Source organism: Eurosta solidaginis, chromosome 5, assembly GCF_040869045.1.
Source record: "Eurosta solidaginis isolate ZX-2024a chromosome 5, ASM4086904v1, whole genome shotgun sequence".
Taxonomy (NCBI): domain Eukaryota; kingdom Metazoa; phylum Arthropoda; class Insecta; order Diptera; family Tephritidae; genus Eurosta; species Eurosta solidaginis.
In genome coordinates, this window is record NC_090323.1 from 211,456,367 (window position 1) to 211,479,149 (window position 22,783).

At 35.9% G+C, this 22,783-nt stretch overlaps 1 protein-coding gene across 2 annotated transcripts in view; it reads left to right on the forward strand.

The window, feature by feature from the left end:
• S6k (Ribosomal protein S6 kinase) overlaps positions 1 to 22,783 on the forward strand; it is a 182,706-nt gene that overhangs the window by 60,352 nt on the left and 99,571 nt on the right. For both annotated transcript variants that reach the window (XM_067787952.1, XM_067787953.1), the window contains exons 3-4: positions 21,656 to 21,782; positions 21,877 to 22,008. In XM_067787952.1, the coding sequence (XP_067644053.1) occupies positions 21,656 to 21,782; positions 21,877 to 22,008 (259 nt within the window). The remainder of the gene's footprint in view (positions 1 to 21,655; positions 21,783 to 21,876; positions 22,009 to 22,783) is intronic.

Sequence of the window (22,783 nt, forward strand, 5' to 3'; positions counted from 1 at the left end):
GAAGGACCATGTCTAAGCTTTGGTGATTCGGCGGGCGAATAGTTTTTTTGCTATTATATTATTTAAGTGGACTGTGTGTTATTTTAGAGAGGGAGGTTGCTATGCACCTGTTACACCTTGTATTTATTCATTGGGGGCGAGCACTGGGGGCTCCAAGGTATTGGCTGCGGGTTGAGCCACCTTGTTTTGCTTTGAAAAACCCCGCTTTGGGATAAAAAACTTAAACTATGTTTTTAGAATATTTCACTAACCAGTTGAGAATTACAAGCACACTCAATGGCTAATGAAACAAACGAACGAAAAATGTTCATAGTTTAAGTCACTTAAACAAAAAGTTTTAGTATAAAATAAAACAACGGATACCTCTTAATAAAAAACACATTTCTTATTATTTAAATATGTTGCAATAAAAACAGAAAATTGCGTGTCTTCATACACTCTTAAAAATATAATTCATTACTTTTGTCAAAAAAAAACTTTTCAAAAGTGATTCTAAAAACTTTTTGTTGGTAATTCGTATTAAAGAAATATGAATGATTATGAGGTGGTTTTCGAAATGGGTTCATCGCAATATGCCAGTAAATGTTTCTTTCTTTTCAGTTTCTCTTAGAAAAAGACAATAATTGAAATTCAATTATTATAAGCCGGTGTTAAGCTCATGAATTCTTAAACACATTATTTTTCATTTATCAAATAATTTGAATTTTACATTTTTGGAATGTGCTTTTGACATGAAAAAATATGTAAATATTACATTATAATGTCAATAATAAAAAAAAATAATCACCCCTATTCTGCATTTCGATTACGTTCCCGTTCTACGCTCCGCTTCAATCGAAGTTTGGTATTCTGCATTACGACGGAATCGTAAAGAGAAGAGGAAGAGCAAATGATTTTTCGAAATCAGCTGTTGGTACGGAATGTGTGAACATTGGAACAAAATAAATTGAGGAAAATTTGTAAAAACACTGAAAAACGTTTATATTTTATTATCCAAGCCATTTTGTACAAAGAAAAGCAATATAATATATTGCCGCAGTGTTATATTTTTTTGAATGAAGTGCTTTCATAATTGTAAGTGTGTTTTTGTCGTTCTTTTGGCCAATTCCCTGCCGCGGCCACCAAGTTTTGTTAAAACGGATTCCTGCATGAATATAGTTGACATTTTCTGAATTTTATGGATGCTAATTTCATTACACTGGCCTAAAATACTTTATAAAGATTTACTTATTCTTTCCGCAAAGATTGTTTACGTTTTCGCTTCACCTTCCTCTACTCCGGCAACTTGCTTTGACATATAACTAGACCCAACGAACACACACAAATTATAGCTGTCTATTATAATGGAGCATTATTTGTGGAGTTGGAAAGCAACGCATACGAATATGGCCAGGCGAGAATGGAAAGGCAAATCTTGCGAGATTTGTGTAATCCATTTGAGATGAGTGCCGAATTGTAAGAAATTTAACTTAAAAGTGGTAAAGTTTACTGACTTATTTTCTTATTTAGGTTAAAAAAAACTTTCGACTTAATAAGGATGCTTTCAAGTATGTGTTAGATACTTTTGCGGGGCAAATACGTCCAAGGACTTCGACACACATTGGGGATTAAGCACTAATTTCATTCAACCCACTTACAGGTGCGAAAAATCAACCGATTGCAACAATGTTTACTCAGAAATTTTCGTAATTGAATTCTGAAGAGACTCACATCGCTTGATTATTCAAATTAATTTGTTTATTAAACAATTTGTTGCAAAATAGCCTGTTCTTTGCAGAACTTTATATTATAATACGTATTTATGTATCATTTTCGTGACATACAATTTTTGCTCAATACTTAAGAGAATGATATACACTTTAAGAGACAGTAGGTATTGCTAATTGACATACGTTTTGCAAAATTAATTTGTTTAAACAATTTTTTAAAGAACATTTTGCAAAATTGTTTTTTTTTATTTTTATTTTCTAATTAATTTTAAACATCAGGCGATGTAAGTCTCTTCAGAATTCAATTACAAAAATTTCTGTACAAAAATTATTAAAATCGGTTAATATTTGTGATATGTAGGTGGTTTTGAAAAGTTCGTCCCCAATGTGCGACATCGACATGTTGTTTTTGACCTGGAAACATATAAAAAACAGTCATCATCAAACCTTTTACGTTTCTTAACAAGTTTTACTTACATTTTTGTTAAAATTCTGTTATAAATTAATAAAAAAATAAAAAAAAAATATTTTCCGCCAACTAATTTGCAACTTAGAAAAACGGAACTACGATCGAAATGCAGAATACACAAAATCGAACGATTCGAAGTTGGATCGAAAGAGATTGGAACACAGAATACCAAAATTGCCAAATCGAAAAAATTCCAATCCAAGTCGAAATGCAGAATAGGGGTGAATAAAAAAACAATAATATCAATTTTGCATTATATATCAAAATAGGAAATGCGTACTTCAAAAAAATGCTGTAAATTTAACATTATTTAAATGTTAAAACTATTTGCCTTTTCATTCCGATGAATGTAATCGCTGTTGAGGCAAACGAGTAAACGCCTGAATTGATTATATTCACGCATGCAATAAGTTGGTTGATTTTAAATCAATGTCGATTATGATCGTTTAAGCAAGTTGGATCATTGAACACGATCATGTTGCCGTTTATGCCGAACGTTGTTTTGTTCGATTTTTGCTGTTCTCTGACATACATACAGGTCATTAGGCAAAGTTACAAGGAAACTTCTTTATGAAATTATAGTAAAAGTTAACATGTACATTTGTATATTTAATAAATTGCAGAATTACTATGAAACAGAATATGATTAAAATATCTAAGTGTTCACTTCGTACATACATATGCTTGCATATTAAAAATATAATATCACCAACAAAGTAAATACGTAGCAGAATTATAAAGAAATTTATTAACATAGACATAAAACATCAAATATTTGAATTGTAATGACCTAAAAAATCAAATGATCCGGAGGAAAGGGGGGGGGGGGTTTAAAACCCCAAAACTCGCCCCCGTCGCTACACCCCAGTCAATAAAGCGAGAGGAGTTTTAGCCTTTGTGAAAAGATGGGCAAAAGAGTTTAGTTATCCTTACGTTACAAAAACCCTTTTTACATCATTGGTGAGGCCGATATTAGTATATGGATCGATAATTTGGAATCCGCGTTATCAAGTTTATGTGGATAGGCTAGAATCAATTCAAAAACCGTTTTTACTTTTCGCCTTGAGAAATCTTCAATGGGACTCCTTGTATAATCATCCTCCTTACACTAATCGGTTAAAACTAATAAATCTTCCTACCTTTGCAAGTCGTAGAGAAATGCTAGGTCAAGCCCATTTCTATTGAACGAAGTAAACTTCAATATTTCACGCCGAGTTTCAACACATTATAAACCTATAATTCTTAAACAATGTAGAAGCAATTTCCAACTAAACGAACCTTTTCTAGGTTTGTGTGAAGATTAAAACTCTCACTCGAGAATAATTGATGTTTCGAACTCGCTCTTTGCTACGGTTCTATTCTTAATAATTAAAAAATAATATTGTAACGAATTTACTTGCAAATCCTTTTATTTGCAACCCTCTGCTAAGTTCGTATCGCTAAACTGTTGAATAGATAACTCCAATATTGAATAATTGAAAAAATGGCCTTTATTACAGTACTTCACAATAACACTTATACTTTGCAACGAATAGCAAGCTTAATAACCAAACTGATTGATAGCTCAAATGAAACTCTACTATTCAAAATAATTCTGCTATAGCTCGCTAGATAGCGCTTAATCGAAATCTCAAATCAAACTGAATTACTTCTTACTCGCCTGCCCCGCTTTTATAGTTTACGCTGCATACTTCTAGGCTCTTCGATTTCCAGAACTTACTAGTTATTTTCGGCTACAAAATCGCCAGCCACAACTACGTGCACAAATTATTGCTCCCTCTTGTGACAACTCAGATAAGATATATGCATGTGTTTGTGCATTGCCGCTCCGCTGCTCGTATACGTACATATGTGTAGACGCAATTATTTATTCGTTTATGTAGATACATAATGACTGAATTATTGATGTGAATGTTTGTAGTTTACAGTCTCTCGCGCATACATAGGCGTATAAGTAAATGCATCTGTGTGTGACTTATTTCGGCAGCCTTATATATGTGTATACATGATTTGATTATTGACGTAAATACTGCTTATCGTGGCCTTGGCATCGCCTTAGTGATGGTATAACTTAGTGATGTTAATATCCGTGACACTGCCCTCCATCTAAGTCTGATCGTCCCGATCAGACAAATCTCTCGATCTAAACGCTGCTAGCATCGCCATATGTACCACTCTTCTACTCCGTGGTTTCTCAATGCTTTGTATGCGGTAGATGATATCACTGATCTTCTTCACAACCTTGTACGGGCCTTCCCAACTGCACCGAAATTTGGATGGAACACCTTTCCGCCGGTGAGGGTTGTATAACAGTACCAAATTTCCCTCCCGAAAACCTTCCGAATTATTTTCCTTGTCGTACCTGTGTTTCATCTTACTACTCATTATCCTCGATCGTTCGCTCGCACTCTGTTGCTCGGCCAATGAAGAACTACTTCGCAGAGCTTGCGCTGGACGGATTTGCTTTGCATAATCAGTATCGTTCCGACGCTTCACAACAGTAGTGTGCCTTTGCTTGAAACCACCCTTGCATTCTTTCTTCGTTTTAGTACGTCCGTTAGGGCTTTTCAATGCCAGTGTTTCTCTCACAGGTACCTTCGGTTTTGATTTGTTTGGCCCATTTGTTCCATCAACCTTTACCTTTGAATTTCGTGGCCTTCGTCGAGTCTTCTCCACCAGTACCCGATTACTGCTGAACCCTTTTTCCAAACTAAAGTTAAGTGGCACATGTTGGTTCTCATAACGCATCACCCTTCTCTGCATATCGATCTTGATGTCATGGTCAACCAAGAAATCCACTCCCAATATAACTTCATCAACAATCTCCGCCACAACAAATTTGTGCAGAACCATGACCTTCCCAATCAATACTTCACATATCACTTCTCCCTGAACTTGGTTATACTCGCCAGTGACCGTACGCAACTTTGCTCCAGGTAACGGTTTCACTCTCCTGTTGACCAAGTCAGATCGGATCAAGGAATGAGATGCGCCCGTATCTACAGTCAGTATTCGTTCGTTGCCATCCACATTCCCTCTGACGGTAAGACTGCTCGATTTTCTACCAATTTGCGAACCAGATATCACAGGGCATTCAATAGCTGGATCTAGCTCTCTACCTCTTACTCGCTCTTGCTCATCTCCTCCAGCTTTGCGTTTACGCCCACCCACATTGTTGGAACTATTAAGGCCAAGATCGCAATGACGTGCAATGTGACCGGACTTCCCGCATTTGAAGCATTTAATAACTCCGGCATTCTTCTGTTGAGATCCCTTCAGTGCTTCCAAAATTGTGTCTACCCACTCTGGCCTTTCTACTTCCACACGGCGTGCTTTGAAAACTGGTTTACACAGAAGCGACGCTGTTTCCTGAATCAGAGCTTGTGACACCGTTTCTGCGAACGTTAGCTTTGGATTCGTATATGTAGCCCGCTTCGTTTCCACATCTCGTATGCCATTTATGAAGCTCTGGATTTTTACCCTTTCAGTGTATTCCACGGGTGCGTCCGCATTTGCAAGATGAGCCAATCTTTCAATATCTGAAGCAAACTCCTGCAATGTCTCATTTGCTTTTTGGTAGCGGTTTTGCAACTCAATTTGGAATATCTATTTCCTATGCTCGCTTCCGTAACGTCTCTCTAAAGCGCTCATCAATGTTTCGTAGTGGTTCCGGTCGTACTCTGGGATGGTCTGTAAGATTTCCGCGGCAGGCCCTTTCAGTGCCACGAACAGAGCTGCAACTTTATCTTCAGCATTCCATTGGTTCACTGCTGCGGTCTTCTCAAACTGTAGCTTAAAGACCTGGAAAGGAACAGAACCGGCAAAGGATGGTGTTTTTACCTTTGGATTACTAGTTGAAACTGCTGGGCGATTTAGTTGCAACTGCTCGATACGTCCTCTCAAAGCATCCACCTCGGCCTCGATTTTTTCTTGAAACTGTAAAATTTTTGTATCTTGCGCCTCCAACTTCGAGGAAATACGTCCTTCTTGCTCTTCCAGTTGAGCAGAGATCTGCGATGATATCTGTGCTGAAATTTGAGCCGACATTTCGGATATCCGTGCCTCTTGTGCTTCCATCTTCGATGTAATCTGTGTCGACATTTCTGACATACGCGTTTCTTGTGACTCCATCTGGGATACCATATACGTCTTCTGTTCTTCTAGTTGAGATGCCAGTTGAGATGTTATATCTGTCCTTTGCGATTCCAGTTGAGAAGCCACTGTCGATGTTTGAGCAGATATTGCAGCCAAAATCATGTTCAGTTCTGTGTTCGCTATTGTCTGCGGTGTTTCTTCCATTTTTGTTATTTCCTCGCCATCAAGATGAAAGTCATACTCTTCCACATCAATTCCTTCTCCTTCCATTGCCTCTCGTAGCCGTGCCTGAAGTTCAAGTTTAACGCCGCTTGTATCCACGTCTCTCCAACTCCTTCTTCAGTTGATGGATCTTCAATTCACTGAACTTTGCCATGTCCTTGTTGTCCTCTGGAATTTATTCAACAATTCCTCTTCTGACACCAGTTGTAACGAATTTACTTCCAAATCCTTTTATTTCCAACCCTCTGCTAAGTTCGTATCGCTAAACTGTTGAATAGATAACTCCAATATTGAATAATTGAAAAAATGGCCTTTATTGCAGTACTTCACAATAACACTTATACTTTGCAACGAATAGCAAGCTTAATAACCAAACTGATTGATAACTCAAATGAAACTACTATTCAAAATAATTCTGCTATAGCTCGCTAGATAGCGCTTAATCGAAATCTCAAATCAAACTGAATTACTTCTTACTCGCCTGCCCCGCTTTTATAGTTTACGCTGCATACTTCTGGGCTCTTCGATTTCCAGAACTTACTAGTTATTTTCAGCTACAAAATCGCCAGCCACAACTACGTGCACAATTATTGCTCTCTCTTGTGACAACTCAGATAAGATATATGCATGTGTTTGTGCATTGCCGCTCCGCTGCTCGTATACGTACATATGAGTAGACGCAATTATTTATTCGTTTATGTAGATACATAATGACTGAATTATTGATGTGAATGTTTGTAGTTTACAGTCTTTTTTTGACAACTTTTAATGTTTTTTTTTTTAAAACATCAAAAGTGGTGGGTACAGCTGGACGTCCAGCTAGACCCCCCCTCGTAAGCCCTAGGCCAAACAAAACAATTTAAATGTGGGAATTATGTGCTATTTACGTGCTCAATAGTTCCAAAAAGAATTCGGGTTTTTGACAACTTTTAATGATTTTTTTAAAACTTCAAAAGTGGGGGGTCCAGCTGGACGTCCAGCTAGACCCCCCCCCCCCTCGTAAGCACTAGGCCAAAGAAAACAATTTAAATGTGGGAATTATGTGCTCTTTACGTGCTTAATAGTGCCAAAAAGAATTCGGTTTTTTGACAACTTTTAATGATTTGTTTAAAACTTCAAAAGTGGGGGGTCCAGCTAGACCCCCCCTCATAAGCACTAGGTCAAACAAAAAAATTTAAATGTGGGAATTATGTGCTATTTATGTGCTCCAACATAAGCTACGGTCTGTCCAGAAAAACAGAGGGTGATAAGGGGGGAGCGGGGGCATAAAAACCCAGAGGAAAAATCGAAACGGGATAGGTGCAGAATTTTGTGCTATTTATGGGCTCGATAGTTCCAAAAACGATTCGTTTTTTTGACAACTTTTAATGTTTTTTTTTAAACATCAAAAGTGGTGGGTCCAGCTGGACGTCCAGCTAGACCACCCCTCGTAAGCACTAGGCCAAACAAAACAATTTAAATGTGGGAATTATGTGCTATTTACGTGCTCAATAGTGCCAAAAAGAATTCGGGTTTTTAACAACTTTTAATGATTTTTTTAAAACTTCAAAAGGGGGGGGGGGTCCAGCTGGACGTCCAGCTAGACCCCCCCTCGTAAGCACTAGGCCAAACAAAACAATTTAAATGTGGGAATTATGTGCTATTTACGTGCTCAATAGTGCCAAAAAGAATTCGGTTTTTTGACAACTTTTAATGATTTTTTTAAAACTTCAAAAGTGGGGGGTCCAGCTAGACCCCCCCTCATAAAAAAAATGTCTCATAAAAATTTAAATGTGGGAACTATGTGCTATTTATGTGCTCCAACATAAGCTAGGGTCTGTCCAGAAAAACAGAGGGGACAAGGGGGAGCGGGGGAATATAAACCCAGAACAAAAATCGAAACGGGATAGGTGCAGAATTTTGTGCTATTTATGGGCTCGATAGTTCCAAAAACGTTTCGTTTTTTTTTACAACTTTTAATGTTTTTTTTAAACATCAAAAGTGGGGGGTCCAGCTGGACTTCCATCGTACCCAAATTAAAAACTGCTTACTTTTTTTCCATAAATAAAATCTTCAAAGCTATAAAAAATAAAAAGGTTTGTAAAGCTTCGTTAAGCAACGGTACCCTACAGTTTTCCCACTATAAGAGTTTATAAGCCTATTTAGTTTTTTTAAAATTAATGAAATGAAATTTTTTAAGTAAATCTTTTTTATTTTATTGCACGGTCGATTGTTTAACAATTTTGTTGAGTTGCATATATCATTAAGTGGGGTATGATATATGATTTCGATGAAATTGGCTTTTCGGAAACGAGCAAATCATCAATTTCCGTCCACTTGAGATTTTCTTGCAGTAAAACTGCGGAATAATGGCCAAGTTTTGATGCCTCCGCTACATATTGGTTTGAGGAGTTTTCCTCATAATTCTTTCCCCTTGTGTGCGGGATTGGCGGTTTATATCCGACGAAGCCCTGTAATACATATTGGGTTTTGTTGACCCAAATTTCTTTAGGTAAATCTTGTAATTTGAGTCGCTCTCCTGTTGGTGTAATAGTATATACATCTATTGCCAGTAATGGGCCTGAAAGGAAAATTTTACACTTAATATTTAATGAACAGATTTAGTTATATTTTAGACTAATAAAATTTCGTTATCACTGCTGTCAATAGCTTACCGTGTATTTTTAAGCTAGAGGTTTGTGTTCCTCTGCACGTTTCGCTGCACCGGCTTATTCTTTTTTTTGCAAATTTCTTCCAAAACTTGCTCAGCGTGCTTAAGTTGACAAAGTTCCAGAGATATTGACGACATGACCATTTCAATGTGCTTTTTACATAGGTCGCAATGAATTTCCTCGATGATCAAGTTCTTATTTTTTGTAAGTAGGCGCCACAGCTCTGCCGCATTTGCCTCACACTTTAAAAGTCTGAGTCCCAGTCTTTCAACAAAATGTGTAGGTGGCAATACATTCACAAGAATTTGTGCACGAGTTGAATAAGTATTACACTTTATGCCTAAAAAATATGTTGTATATGAAAAAATGTAGTATTATACTTTATAACGCAAATCATATAGAACAAAGCCAATTGCTTAGTTTTCTGAAGTTAAATCGAAACGGTTTTTGTTCGACCAAATAAGGAAAATATTTAAAAAGTGAATTACATACATATTTCATACATCAAACTTACCTAACTCAAAAATTTTTGTAACAAAATCACAAAAATTTGACTCCCAGGAAATTAAGACTTTTCTAATTTCTTTATTTCTTATCGTTTTGAGCATAACCTGTGAAATTGCATCGAAACAGCAAGTGTTTATTAATGAATATGTAAATCCGCTAATACTATATGTTTTAGCTTTCAATGAATTTGCATTTTTTAGAACTTTTTTTTCTGCCACTATTCCGTAAGTTTTAAAATCATTTTCTGTAAAATTTTTCCTCATATAAAATGATCTTGGTACATCATTTTCTTTATCGCGGATCAAATTTCTCCAATTTTCTGTTCTCCGACTTGAAATTACTTCTTCGATGTCATTTCTTTTTGCGCAATTCCGGCAAATCCTTTCTCCATACCCTTCTTCTTCTCCTGGGTAAGCAGTGGAGCACTGTTAAAAAATATGAACTGATTTTGAGCATACGACACATTTATGGGCCCGGTCGGTTGATGCCCGTTTGAGCAAGCAGGAGAGTCAGACTGTTCATTAAGATCCTCTGAAATCAACATACTCTGGGCAAAATCTAATTCTTCAAAAAGATCTTTTTGTGTCTCCTCATCCATAATGTCGCTGTGGGTCGATATTACATCATTTTCACGATCTAGTATGTTTTCTGCGCTTTCGATGACCTGTGAGTAATTTTTTGTTGTACGATCTATTTGTTTTTCATTTCCTACAATTAAGTTCGAAGCTCCATTTATATAGTTCAAATGAATTTGTATGAATTCATCTGCACGTAAGCCTACTTTTTTTTTTAATACCCTCGATTTCAAATTGTTGAAATCAGACTCAACACTTGCACTTGATGCAGGCACTGGCCCGTAACCGAAATGATCTCGCATAATGCACGACCAAAGAGGGATTTCTTTAGAGTCGTTGAGTATTTGTTTACTAAGGGAAGGAAAAAAATATGCGTTCGGCTGATCACCATTTTCCTCTTGTATGGATTCCTGTACTTCGTCATATATATTTAAAGCCCATCTATAGTATTTGTTCTGAGATGAAATTTTGTCCGAATCGTCTTCTAAAAATGTTAATCATAAAATGGTGTGATTATAAAGTCATTATAAATCAATTAATAATATAACGTTAAAAAATGTAGAACTAAAAAGCTATTACTATAAAGATTGCATCATATATACTTACTTTCAGGAGAAATATCACAAACAAATTTGTCGCCATGATCTTCAGAATCATTAAGATGTTCTGTTATATAAATAAAGAATCATTTAAAATTAGGTGTCATTGATAATTTGTAGTAAAATTAGGAGCGAGTAAAATCTTGGAACTTTATACCGCCCGACAAGATTTTGCAACGAGGGCCGAGGCTGATACATATATACAAGAAAAGCTAATACTAAATTTACCACTAATTTTTCCTCTTTTAAATTGAGTCGATTAATATGCCATTGAAAATAATACTAATGCTACTTAGACTTTGTACTCTTTTTTAGTACCACGGGGCGTATGAGCAACATCGGTTGCAAATTCAATTACCGATTAAATGGCATCATCTCATGAAATTGAGTTTCGTCCGGCGGTAGTCTTAGTAAAAGTATTTGGCTTAATTTAATGAAATCATATATAATTAGTACCTTCGGTTAGGTCGTGAATGATTTTTTCGTTGTCCTTTTGACGACTTTCCATTGCTTTGTTTTTAATTTCTTCTAATTTCTTCGAGCCTTTAGTCTGGTTGCCATTTTCCAAGTAGCCAATACTTGTACATTGGCAAATTGTGAAAATGCTGCACAGTATGTTAGCTGTCTCTTCTTGGACCTCGACAAAACCAATTGGCCGACCGCTACCATATATAATCTTTTTACAAGTGGCTGCAAAGGTTTGAGGAAAATTGCATATTTGTGCAAAAAGTGAGCTACATCTATTCTGATATAGCACAATATGCTGGTTTTTAAAAAGCATGCATTTGAATATTCAGTGATTGTATTATATTGAGTATAAACTTGTATTCCTGCAATTAGTAGTGCTTTTCCGTCGTCGCAAACTAGCTCATTTGGCGCTGGAGCTCCGAGACGTTTCCAAAAACGTAACCAATTTGCGATACTCAAGGCGTCGTGCTTTTCTGTGATCATTTGATAAACTGAGATTTGATTAGAGTCAGAATGAATGGTGGATTGGTATAAAAAAATGTGACCCGATATTGATCCATCGGGACGGGTTATTTTTTTCACGATTTGTCCGTTAGCATCCAATGCAACTTTTACATGGCCTGCATTTTCCCCAGAATACTTCAAGTACACGTGTAACTGTTGGATCGAGGAATACCATATATGAACTGGGTATGCTCCTATCATGTGAATCGAATTTTTTAATGGTCCTGTTTTTAAAATGCACAAAGCTGTAAGTGGAACCTGATGTAAGTGAGTTCCTTGAATCTAGTCGGATTTAGCTTGTCTTAGAACCTGAATTTTTTATTACTAAACGTAACAATAATAACGAATATTAAAGTGACAAATACAGTTAACCGACCCACATACCTTTTGAGAATACAAATGCGCTGGAATATTTTCTCCGAACTCCATTACATCATTTGCAATTTCTTTTTGAAGTACGGATGCAAAGTCACCCACTTCGGCCATTCTTTTGCCAATTTCTTTTCTTTCCGGATTTCTACACCAGCGTTTACTACATGTTTTGGTAGATAAACTTTTATCCAGCGTACATATTACTTCAATTATCTGCCTTTTTAAATCTGATACGACACAACTTATTTCACTTCCACATTTGCACTTTCCTGTAGAAAACATAATTAATATGGTTCACTTTTAAATAAGTGTGGTAAGTATCCAACTAGAATTGTTAATATTCTACGAAAATAAGGAAGACTCACGTAATCGCCCCAAAATTTTGCGTACCTTGTATCGAAGCTGCGTTTTCATAAACTCGTCCTCTTCTGAATAAAAAACCACAACTTATTCTGCATTCATTCCACAATTTTTTTGTGATTTCTAGTTGCCACTTTCCAGGTATAAATACTTTATATATACTCGTTTTGGAATATTTTCTATGTTCACCTTGTGCATAAGCTTTCTGCACAACCATCATATCGAACTCGCTTTTGCTAAAATATATTTTTATTACATCACTGTTTTCTGTAATACTGGATTCGTTAATTCGTGAGATTGTTGAATCATTCACATTAGTTTCCTGAAAATTTAAATCTTGGATAATTTTCTTTTCGTCACTTCTGTGCCATACCGTAGTGTGCGAAAGGGATTCGCGATATATGAAATATATGGACCTATCTTAATAGAAAGGCCATAACTTAAAAGTTTTGTTAAAAAAGGAGGTATCTCAAACATTCTGAAAATAAGGTCATATCTCAACGAAGTCGTTAATAAATTCGTATCTCAGGAGGCCGGCTAAAAAGATTGTATTCAAATAAAAATATGTGTATATTAAAGAATTATTAACAGAATGTCCGAGATACGTCCTCCTTAGCAAAACTTTTAAGTTGCGAGTATTTTATTAAGATAGGTCGATGTATTGAAAGCCTTTCACTCGGCATCAAAAACCCAGTCTTATGTTACTAACTGATCTCTTAAAACAACATAGGCCCCTATTACGATTATCAGTTAAATTACGAAAATGCTATTATGATTGACTTCAAACATGTAACGTTTTTCATTTTCATTATTGTGTTAGCGCCTTCTTAACAAAGGCTTTTCACAATAACTTCAAATTTCTCCAACTAAGTTTTAAATATTATTGGTTTACTTATCAGATTATTCAACTATCAACTTCCACAATAGGGGCCATAGCTATATTACTGATATTAAATCAAAAAATTTACGGTTATGCTATTTTCCGCAGTTTTTTTGCTGGCAAAGATTTTTTTGCAAGTTACGTATTCGTATAAGGCAGTCCCTGTTTTTTTTTACTCCAGTACTATCGAAAATTTCTTTAGCAATTGAATTCCATAAGGAAGCCTGCTTTGACAGAACAGTACCCGATTTCTGATTATAAACTTTATCTTTGTACTTCAATAAAATGGAATTAAGTGTGTCACTATCAATTTGCGCTGGACGCCCACGCTTCATTTTCCTATTTTGGAAAAAGATAAATTGAATTTAGATTCCTCTTCCATTCACTGGCGGATTTAATCAAGGACATCTTAAGTTTCAATATAATATTAAATATTTCGAACAGAAGGTACTTGTACAACATTTAAAATTAAAATAAAACCTATAAGAACTTTCACTTCTGTTGAAATCCACGTATTTTAAAATAAAAATAATTGTGTATTACCTTAAAGCTTTGTGTTTCCTTTCCTTCGATGAATAATTGAATTGGTACACGTTGACTACTTCTCGAAGGCTCAAAAATCTAGCGCTGTAGTATATTTACTAAATAGTTATTAATTGATTTTTTATAATTCACTTTTATTTATAATTGTGGTGATTTAGATAGCTTAGCTCTTACACTTCCACAATTTGTAATAGTTTTGGCGACAAAAGCTTAAATAATTTTAAAACTACTAAATTAACAATTAGTATATAGAAATTATAACAAGCACATTATCTTATATATACTTAAACCATTTTTTGATATAGGTTGAATACTATTAACCATGTTAATGAAGAAAATACATTTGGGATAACACTTTTCCCAATAATCACACTCTACACAAATACACTTCAATAATCCTCTCACTTTTTACTTTCATTATTTAGTTTTCATTCATTCACTTTATATAAACTTAACACTTTCATATTTGGCCGTAAAATAGTCGCGCTTAGGTACTTTTTGCTAACCAGTTATTCAAGTTTTAGTAGACGCACGATTGCCACTTCGGCAATATTCGGCTCACTAGCATACTTGAACAATTGGTTGATAAAAAGTATTAAAAGCGGCTACAATTAGCGGCAGAAGCATAAATGGTCTTTTATCGGTTAATAAGTTCTAATATGAAAATAATTTTTTGATCTCTTTGGCATATTATTGTACTTCCTAACCAACAAAATGCAATTATGTATGCTTCCGCTTTTCTTATTCAATTATGAAAATTTAAATTTTTTTCACTTTTTACATATGTATATTCAAATACTGGAATATCATTTCCACTTCTTACTTTCCACTTTTATTATTTATTTTTCATTCACTTTATATAAACTTAACACTTTCATATTTGGCCGCAAAATAGTCGCGCTTAGGTACTTTTTGCTAACCAGTTATTCAAGTTTTAGTAGACGCACGATTGCCACTTCGGCAATATTCGGCTCACTCGCATACTTGAACAATTGGTTGATAAAAAGTCTTAAAAGCGGCTAAAATTAGCGGCAGAAGCATAAATGGTCTTTTATCGGTTAATAAGTTCTAATATGAAAATAATTTTTTGATCTCTTTGGCATATTATTGTACTTCCTAACCAATAAAATGCAATTATGCTTCCGCTTTTCTTATTCAATTATGAAAATTTAAATTTTTTTTCACTTTTTACATATGTATATTCAAATACTGGAATATCATTTCCACTTCTTACTTTCCACTTTTATTATTTATTTTTCATTCACTTTATATAAACTTAACACTTTCATATTTGGCCGCAAAATAGTCGCGCTTAGGTACTTTTTGCTAACCAGTTATTCAAGTTTTAGTAGACGCACGATTGCCACTTCGGCAATATTCGGCTCACTCGCATACTTGGACAATTGGTTGATAAAAAGTCTTAAAAGCGGCTAAAATTAGCGGCAGAAGCATAAATGGTCTTTCATCGGTTAATAAGTTCTAATATGAAAATAATTTTTTGATCTCTTTGGCATATTATTGTACTTCCTAACCAACAAAATGCAATTATGTATGCTTCCGCTTTTCTTATTCAATTATGAAAATTTAAATTTTTTTCACTTTTTACATATGTATATTCAAATACTGGAATATCATTTCCACTTCTTACTTTCCACTTTTATTATTTATTTTTTATTCACTTTATATAAACTTAACACTTTCATATTTGGCCGCAAAATAGTCACGCTTAGGTACTTTTTGCTTACCAGTTATGTTGGAGCACATAAATAGCACATAATTCCCACATTTAAATTTTTTTGTTTGGCCTAGTGCTTACGAGGGGGGGTCTAGCTGGACGTCCAGCTGGACCCCCCACTTTTGAAGTTTTAAAAAAATCATTAAAAGTTGTCAAAAACCCGAATTCTTTTTGGCGCTATTGAGCACGTAAATAGCACATAATTCCCACATTTAAATTGTTTTGTTTGGCCTAGTGCTTACGAGGGGGGTCTAGCTGGACGTCCAGCTGGACCCACCACTTTTGAAGTTTTAAAAAAATCATTAAAAGTTGTCAAAAAACCGAATTCTTTTTGGCACTATTGAGCACGTAAAGAGCACATAATTCCCACATTTAAATTGTTTTGTTTGGCCTAGTGCTTACGAGGGGGGGGGGGGGGGTCTAGCTGGGCCCACCACTTTTGTTGTTAAAAAAAAAAACATTCAAAGTTGTCAAAAAAACGAATCGTTTTTGGAACTATCGAGCCCATAAATAGCACAAAATTCTGCACCTATCCCGTTTCGATTTTTCCTCTGGGTTTATATGCCCCCGCTCCCCCCTTGTCACCCTCTGTTTTTCTGAACAGACCGTAGCTTATGTTCGAGCACATAAATAGTACATAATTCCCACATTTAAATTTTTTTGTTTGACCTAGTGCTTATGAGGGGGGTCTAGCTGGACGTCCAGCTGGACCCACCACTTTTGATGTTTTAAAAAAAAACATTAAAAGTTGTCAAAAAAACGAATCGTTTTTGGAACTATCGAGCCCATAAATAGTACAAAATTCTGCACCTATCCCGTTTCGATTTTTCCTCTGGGTTTATATGCCCCCGCTCCCCCTTGTCACCCTCTGTTTTTCTGGACAGACCGTAGCTTATGTTCGAGCATATAAATAGCACATAATTCCCACATTTAAATTTTTTTATTTGACCTAGTGCTTATGAGGGGGGGTCTAGCTGGACGTCCAGCTGGACCCACCACTTTTGATGTTTTAAAATAAAACATTAAAAGTTGTCAAAAAAACGAATCGTTTTTGGAACTATCGAGCCCATAAATAGCACAAAATTCTGCACCTATCCCGTTTCGATTTTTCCTCTGGGTTTATATTCCCCCGCTCCCCCCTTTTCACCCTCTGTTTTTCTGGACAGACCGTAGCTTATGTTGGAGCACATAAATCCCACATTTAAAATTTTTTGTTTGACCTAGTGCTTATGAGGGGGGGTCTAGCTGGACGTCCAGCTGGACCCCCCACTTTTGAAGTTTTCAAAAAATCATTAAAAGTTGTCAAAAACCCGAATTCTTTTTGGCACTATTGAGCACGTAAATAGCACATAATTCCCACATTTAAATTGTTTTGTTTGGCCTAGTGCTTACGAGGGGGGGTCTAGCTGGACGTCCAGCTGGACCCCCCACTTTTGAAGCTTTAAAAAAATCATTAAAAGTTGTCAAAAAACCGAATTCTTTTTGGCACTATTGAGCACGTAAAGAGCACATAATTCCCACATTTAAATTGTTTTGTTTGGCCTAGTGCTTACGAGGGGGGTCTAGCTGGACGTCCAGCTGGACCCCCCACTTTTGAAGTTTTAAAAAAATCATTAAAAGTTGTTAAAAACCCGAATTCTTTTTGGCACTATTGAGCACGTAAATAGCACATAATTCCCACATTTAAATTGTTTTGTTTGGTCTAGTGCTTACGAGGGGGGGGGGGGGGGGTCTAGCTGGACGTCCAGCTGGACCCACCACTTTTGATGTTTTAAAAAAAACATTAAAAGTTGTCAAAAAAACGAATCGTTTTTGGAACTATCGAGCCCATAAATAGCACAAAATTCTGCACCTATCCCGTTTCGATTTTTCCTCTGTGTTTTTATGCCCCCGCTCCCCCCTTGTCACCCTCTGTTTTTCTGGACAGATCGTAGCTTATGTTGGAGCACATAATTCCAACATTTAAATTTTTTTGTTTCACCTAGTGCTTATGAGGGGGGGGGGGGGGGGTCTAGCTGAACCCCCCACTTTTGAAGTTTTAAAAAAATCATTAAAAGTTGTCAAAAACCCGAATTCTTTTTGGCACTATTGAGCTCGTAAATAGCACATAATTCCCACATTTAAGTTGTTTTGTTTGGCCTAGTGCGTACGAGGGGGGGTCTAGCTGGACGTCCAGCTGGACCCCCCACTTTTGAAGTTTTAAAAAAATCATTAAAAGTTGTCAAAAAACCGAATTCTTTTTGGCACTATTGAGCTCGTAAATAGCACATAATTCCCACATTTAAGTTGTTTTGTTTGGCCTAGTGCTTACGAGGGGGGGGGGTCTAGCTGGACGTCCAGCTGGACCCCCCACTTTTGAAGTTTTAAAAAAATCATTAAAAGTTGTAAAAAATCCGAATTCTTTTTGGCACTATTGAGCACGTAAATAGCACCTAATTCCCACATTTAAATTGTTTTGTTTGGCCTAGGGCTTACGAGGGGGGGGGGTCTAGCTGGACGTCCAGCTGTACCCACTACTTTTGATGTTTAAAAAAAAAAACATTAAAAGTTGTCAAAAAAACGAATCGTTTTTGGAACTATCGAGCCCATAAATAGCACAAAATTCTGCACCTATCCCGTTTCGATTTTTCCGTCTGGGGTTATATGCCCCCGCTCCCCCCTTGTCTCCCCTCTGTTTTTCTGGACAGACCGTAGCTTATGTTGGAGCACATAAATAGCACATAATTCCCACATTTAAATTTTTTTGTTTGACATAGTGCTTATGAGGGGGGGGGGGGGGGTCTAGCTGGACGTCCAACTGGACCCCCCATTTTGAGGTTAAAAAAAAGTACTTAAATTTTGAGCACAAAATTTTTTATTTTGGGAGCAAATTAGCACAGAAATAGCACATAATACCTGGCCTACCAAATTTCGAATCCATCGTGGGGGGGTCCAGCTTGACGGACCTATTGAAAGAAGCCGTTTGCTCATTTCGTAAGCAATCCCCACAAGCTGAAAGTTTACCGTTTTCCTTTTTCACTCAAAGACGAAGGACCCAATAAACACAATCTCACATTGGCGGGATACGGTATCTACAAATTTACACGAACTATCTCCACACAGATACATATTCGTACATCTCTATACATTTGTTGGCGTGAGCACACAGATACCTACGTAGATGTTCGAATATGATTAACCCTGCATTAACCAACAGGCTGCCGCTACACCTCGCATAAAAAAGTTGTATCTGACAATAAGTTTATCTACCCTACATACTATTTATAACCTATTATTTGTTTGAAAAGATGCTTTTTTTATTTTACCTTTATATTAAATCCCATTCATGTTTGTCCCCTCATTTCCATACGAATTTTTGACCCACGGAAAAGTCTTTTTCGGTAACTTCCCGTTGAGCTAGATACTTGATACTCAGAACATAGTTCAGACCTGGGAGACATTACAATGCAAGCGAAAAAAATCCGCTAGGTGGTGTACGGATCGAGATATACAGAAAATTAATTTTAAATGGAAATTTTGCGATCGACTTTTAACTAACTTCTCGGTGATCCAGAGACTTGGACCTTACACATAGTTTGCGAGTCGATGGCACTACAATTCGTGGAAAAGAAAATGCCGCTAGGTGGCAGACGAATCGAGATAAACGAAAATCCCTGAAAAAACGCAGGGAATCTTGCGATCGATTTTTAAGTTACTTCCCGGTGAGCTAGAGACATGAAACTTGGGCCGTGAGTCAGAACCCGGTGACAATGCAATATTTTATCAAAAAAATTCCGCTAGGTGGCGCATGGATCGATATATTAAGAAAATTAGTTTTGATTTGGAAATCTTTCAATCCATTTTTAACTAACTTCCCGACGACCTAGAGACTTGAAACTTGGCACACAGTTTGGGGCGTGGTGACAATACAATTTACAGAAACAAAATTTCGCTAGGTGGCGCGCTAAGTGAGATAACTACAAATGCTGAAAAAACGAGGGGAATCTTGCAGTCGATTTTTGAGTAACTTCCCGGTGAGCTGGAGATATGAAACTTGAGTCGTAATCAAAAAAAATCCGCTAGGTGGCGCATGGATCGATATATTAAGAAAATAAGTTTTGATTTGGGAATCTTTCAATCCATTTTTAACTAACTTCCCGGCGACCTAGAGACTTGAAACTTGGCACACAGTTTGAGGCGTGGTGACAATACAATTTACAGAAAATAAAATTTCGTTAGGTGGCGCGCTAAGTGAGATAACTACAAATGCTGAAAAAACGAGGGGAATCTTGCAGCCGATTTTTGAGTAACTTCCCGGTGAGCTGGAGATATGAAACTTGAGTCGTAAGTCAGAACCCGGTGACAATGCAATATTTTATAAAAAATTCCTCTAGGTGGCGCATGGATCGAGATAAAAATGGGAAAATTAATTTTAATTTGGAAAATTAATTTTAATTTGGGAATCTTTCTATCCATTTTTAACTAACTTCCCGGTTACTTAGAAACTTGTAACTTAGCACATAGTTCGAGACCCGGTGACAATACAATTTGTAGAAAACAAAGTTCCGCTAGGAGGCTTGCTAAATGAGATAACTACAAATCCTGAAAAACGAGGGGAATCCTGCAATCGATTTTTGAGTTACTTGCCCGGTGAGCTAGAGACTTGAAACTTGGGCCGTGGGTCAGAACCCGGTGACAATGCAACATTTCATAAAAAAAATTCGCACCTGGATCGAGATAGTAAGAAAAAAAATTTTAATTTGGGAATCTTTCAATCCATTTTTAACTAACTTTCCGGTTACCTAGAGACTTGAAACTTGGCACTTAGTTAGAGGCCTGGTGACAGAACCCGGTGACAATGCAATATTTATCAAAAAAAAAAAAAAAATCCGCTTGGTGGCGCATGGATCGAGATATTGAGAAAACTAGTTTTAAGTTGGAAATTTTGCAACCGATTTTTAACTAACTTCCTGGATATCTAGAGACTTGAAACCTGAAATATAGTTTAAAACTGGGTGACAGTGCAATGTTTGATAAAAAAAATTTGAGCTACGTAACGCACAAGTCGAACTATTTAGAATATTAGGCCATACCTTCATGGCTAGCCTCCTGAGTGTTGCAGGCGTTGTAGAATTCCACCTCGTTAAAAGCCCAACTCAATGCACGTCATTGCATACTTTTAGGCGTACGCGACTTTCATCACGATTCTTTTAGACTTTCAGGCGTATGCGAATTTCGCCACGATTTTCAGCTATGCAAATTAAGTAGCTGACAAACGAGGTGGAATTCTCTTGTTATGATGCGAGGTGGAATTCCGTTGTTTTCGCCAGTGTTGTCAGCGAAAATTCCACTAATTCTCTTAAATCTTGCTATTTTGAACAAATAAATAAATATAAGAATTTTCACTTAGGAATTACTTAAATTACTAATCAAAGATGCAGTTGCCTTTTTATAGGCAGTACTAAAACATTAAAAATAGAAAGATGATAAAACAATTTTAAGGACTAACTTTATATAAATGGACCAAAAAATAGAAGGCAATTTTTCCTTTAATACAGACATAGCCTTGTTGAATTTTGACTAAAAAACTTTAACAATAGCTCTTGTAAAAGAATTTTGGCATTTAAAATTATAAAGGGAGAGCGCGTGTTTAAATTTTAAATAATCAATTAGTTAATCCCAAGTACATGGTTTGCCTTAAATTGAAAGATTGCGCTCCACCTTTATAGTTTTAAATCCCAAAATTCTTTTACAGGAGCTATTATTAAAGTTTTTTAGTCAAAATTCAGCAAGGCTATGTCTGTATTAAAGAAAAAATTGCCTTCTATTTTTTGGTCCATTTATATAAAGGTAGTCCTTAAAATTTTTTTATCATTTTTTTATTTAGTTTTTAATTTATTAATGTTAATATTTATATATACCTATTTGCATATTTATTGTTGTTTTTATAAAACGTTGCAATAATATATTAATTTTCCTTTTTACAGAGTGGAGGGCCAGGAGACCATACAATTATCAGAGGAAACTGTCAATCCAGGCAAAATAAAATTGGGACCCAAGGACTTCGAACTAAAGAAGGTATTGGGCAAAGGTGGATATGGCAAAGTATTTCAGGTAAATTTATGATACAAAATATTTTAATTAGTTAATAGTAAAAGAAGAAGAAATGTTTTAATTATCTGTGTATATATTCAAACCTTTATTATAGGTACGCAAAACAGCTGGACGCGATGCAAATAAATACTTTGCCATGAAGGTGCTGAAAAAGGCATCAATCGTAACAAATCAAAAAGATACAGCGCATACAAGAGCCGAGCGTAACATATTAGAAGCAGTAAAGGTAAGAAAAGGCGTGATTATGATTAAGAGGCGGCGTCATTTTCAGCGCTTAACTATAGATCATTTTGATTTAGCTCAAAAAACGCGGGAGTAGTTTTTTTTTTTTAAGAAGAAAAATATAAGAAAAGTCCTGTTCCTCCTCTTTCTTGCAGCAGTAATGCGCCCCATTCCAAAATACCTCTATAGAAATCGCATCTTTAATTTTCTCGCGTCTTGCGATACTTCTCCCGATATATTAAGATTTCGTACGATACAGGAAAACACGGAGTTTGCGTTTGGTGGAAACGTAGTACAACGGTAGTCCAAGGAAAATCACATTTTTAAAAGGGCAGACTGTAGAGACATTGGTTTTGCAGGCATTAGTTTGATAGGACAATTAAAAATAAAAATAAAATAAAAAAATTTTAAGAATTTCCTTTATATAAATGGACAAAAATCAGCGAAAAGGGTCTCCTTATATAAAGACATTCTTGCTAAACTTTGATTTTTAAATTTTGACATAGAAATTACAAAAATATTTATGAGAAGTAAAAATATAAAAGTGGAGCGCACATTACTTGGTTTGGAAAGTTGGTAGGAAAGGAGATATTATTAGTCAATCAATTGCGCTCCACCTTTATATTTTTACTTCTCATAAATATTATTGCAATTTCTATGTCACAATTTAAAAATCGAAGTTTAGCAAGAAAATATCTTTATATAAGGAGACATTTTTCGCTGATTTTTGTCCATTTATATAAAGGATGTGCTTAAATTTTTTTTTATGTTTTTTTATT